Raw genomic sequence first — 2,968 nt, 5'->3', positions numbered from 1 at the left:
TGCAATTATATAATGGTGCTAGAATTTTAGCACGATCTTTAAATAACCTGCCATAATAATTGATTTTACCTAATAATAACTGTAATTCTTTGTGATTTTCCGGTTCTTTCATATCAACTATTGCTCTATACTTTTCTTCATTTACTGTAATAGTGTCATCCCGTAACTTATATCCTAAATAATTAACTTCATCTTTGAAAAATTCGTATTTGTTTACTCGTCCTTTCAAACCGCATTCTTCTAAACTCGTTAATACTATATCTAAATTTCGCAAATGTTCCTCATCATCACTTCCCGTTACCACTACGTCGTCTGCTACCACCGCGACTCCGTTTATATTTTTCAAAACTTCCTCCATTTGCTTTTGAAAATACTCAGGTCCCGATGATATACCGTACATCATATACAAGCATTTAAACAAGCCCTTATGAGTATTGATAGTTAATAAGTTTTGCGAATTTTCCTCAACGGGAACTTGTAAAAAAGCTTCTTTTAGGTCAATTTTCGAATACCGCTTCTTATTTGTATTATTAATATTTTTTGTTATTAATCGAGCCATAGCGTGATCGAAGTTCGGTGGTGCATAGCGAATTGTTTTTAATAAAGGGTTAATAGTTACATTGAAAGCTCCACAAAGTCGAACATCTCCATTCGGTTTTAGTATCGGCACGATCGGGGTAGCCCATTCGCTCATTTCTACTGGTTCCAATATTTTCTCTTCTACCAATCTATCTAATTCTTTCTCTATTTTATCCTTTAAAGCGAAAGGTACAGATCGCGCTAACTCATATATCGGTTTAGCATCCTCCTTTAATTCTAACCTGATCTTGGCCCTATTGAACGATCCTTTAGAATTTTCAAAAAATTTAGCATGTTTTTCTAAGATTTTATTTAGCCTGTCATTACCATCAATTTTATTTTTAATTATATGCAGATCTAGGTCTTTAACTAATGGCCATAATCCTAGTGCTTTGAGCCACGCTCTGCCTATTATCGGCGGCCCGGACGATTCAGTTACATATAAATCAGCTTTAATTATCTTATTGTTCAGACTCACAGTTACACCTTTGAACATTCCTGCAGGCTTATTGGCGGTATTATCATGGTTCCTAAATTCTATATCTGGCTCATACATTGTTTCTTTCGGAAAACATTTCTTTATAATTTCTTTTGGAATTATAGCTGGTTCCGCGCCCGAATCTATTTCTATTTTAATTTTAGATTTATTTATTTCGACCGTTACATATTGAGGCTCGACTCTAGTTTTTCCGGGTACATACAGACTGTACAGACTTCTTTTATTATCAATATACATGTGGCTCAACTCTCGCGACATTTCACCATCGGAGCTACTACTACTACCGCATTCACTTACGTAACCTACTCGCGGCTTTTGTTCTGCATCTTTTTTTCGGCTCTATGCGTACAAACTCTAGTAGTGTGACCTTTATCACCGCACGTATGGCATACTACATTTTCCCTATACATACAATCATTAACGAAGTGTCTTGAATCCCCGCAACGGTAACAAGCAGAGCCTCCCGGTATTTGTTGTGCTCGCGCCGTTCCTCGAGCCCGGCCGAATGTTCTTCCCCTTCTAGTCCATGTACATTGTCCCTGTCTACGATCTCCCTCATGTTGCTTTCGCCAAAACTTTCCACGACTTAGCATGTGTACCTCTTGAATTTCCGCATTTGTTTCTTGCAATTTTTCTGCGCCTTTACTAGCTGCCTCTGATGCCATAGCTTTTTTTAATGCTGTTTCCAGATCGGGTTTCTCTAGTTTTAATAATTCCGCCGTTATTGCTTTACTTTTTAAGCCACAAATCATTTGATCGAGTACTTGCTCGTCTTCGTTCGTAAATTTACATTTGTCTGTCATAACCTTCAGCGCTGTGACGTATTCTTTTATACCCTCGCCGTCTGATTGCTTCCCGAGTCTGAATTCATATCTATATACAAGGTATGATGCTGGCGGTTTCAAATAATCTTTGACCTTTGTTATAATTTCTTCATAGGTTTTGTCCTTAGGCTTAACAGGCTTACATATTTTTGCGATCTCTTCGTACGTCTCTGCATTCACTTTACTCAACAAAATTGCTCTTTTTTCTTCAGCATTTGTTATTTTGTTTGCAATGAAATACTGCTCTAGTCGATCACAAAACATTTCCCAATCATTTTTGGTAATATCAAAATCCAAATTTGCACTACGTTCCATTATGCTTTTGTTTAATTGTTCATTTATACTATCTGGATCAACTATTTCGAACGTTTTTTTATCCACTATATCTGCTATCCGTATTAATTTTTGCTGGCCACACTCAGTCTTTTCTTTCACAAATTCTCGAAATTTTCTTCGTAACTCATTAACACGTTGAGCGCCACGCGTATTTCTAAGACAATCCCGTTCAGGCCACGCGCGCCGCTGTCAGCCACCGATAAGTCTAGTGTCAGCCACCGATGGCTGACGCGGCCTAAACGGAAAGTCTAGTGTCAGCCACCGATGGCTGACATGGCGCTCAACGTGCACTGAGAGAAATGAAGTTCAGAATTCTGGTACCTAATGCTAAATTCTATCGACATACCCTTTACGCATATGACTTCGTACAAAAAAAATAGAGAATAATGATTTTAGTATGGCAATATTTATAAATGACATAAATCGCTAGTCACGTTTGGCATCACATAATGTAACACTCGGAAGGTGTACCATTCTTTGCACTGTTTGAAACCTAATCTAGTATGGTAGAAAATACTAACAAGTCGAATAGTAACTGATGTTTTACGCATTAATTAGTTTTGCTACTGATTGTGGCATATTTTCCATTAGCAATCATAATTTTCAAAACTCGGAATCCCATTATGTGCTCCTTTATGACACGTATCAGATTCTATGCTGGTATAGGTACGATTCTGGTATACATGGCGAGAGGTAACCGATAGTGAATAGTATATTTGGCCAGTGTGAA

At 37.5% G+C, this 2,968-nt stretch overlaps 1 protein-coding gene across 1 annotated transcript; it reads right to left on the bottom strand.

The window, feature by feature from the left end:
- Positions 1–1,380: 1,380 nt before the first annotated feature.
- On the bottom strand, positions 1,381–2,217 carry LOC138190845 (uncharacterized). The gene has a single exon (XM_069135369.1). It carries the CDS (start codon positions 2,215–2,217, stop codon positions 1,381–1,383), a length of 837 nt encoding a protein of 278 aa, XP_068991470.1.
- Positions 2,218–2,968: the final 751 nt, after the last annotated feature.

This window comes from Neodiprion pinetum, chromosome 4 (assembly GCF_021155775.2).
Source record: "Neodiprion pinetum isolate iyNeoPine1 chromosome 4, iyNeoPine1.2, whole genome shotgun sequence".
In the NCBI taxonomy this organism is placed as follows: domain Eukaryota; kingdom Metazoa; phylum Arthropoda; class Insecta; order Hymenoptera; family Diprionidae; genus Neodiprion; species Neodiprion pinetum.
The sequence above is the reverse complement of the archived record's forward strand: the minus strand, read 5'-3'. Positions and strand labels throughout refer to the sequence as shown.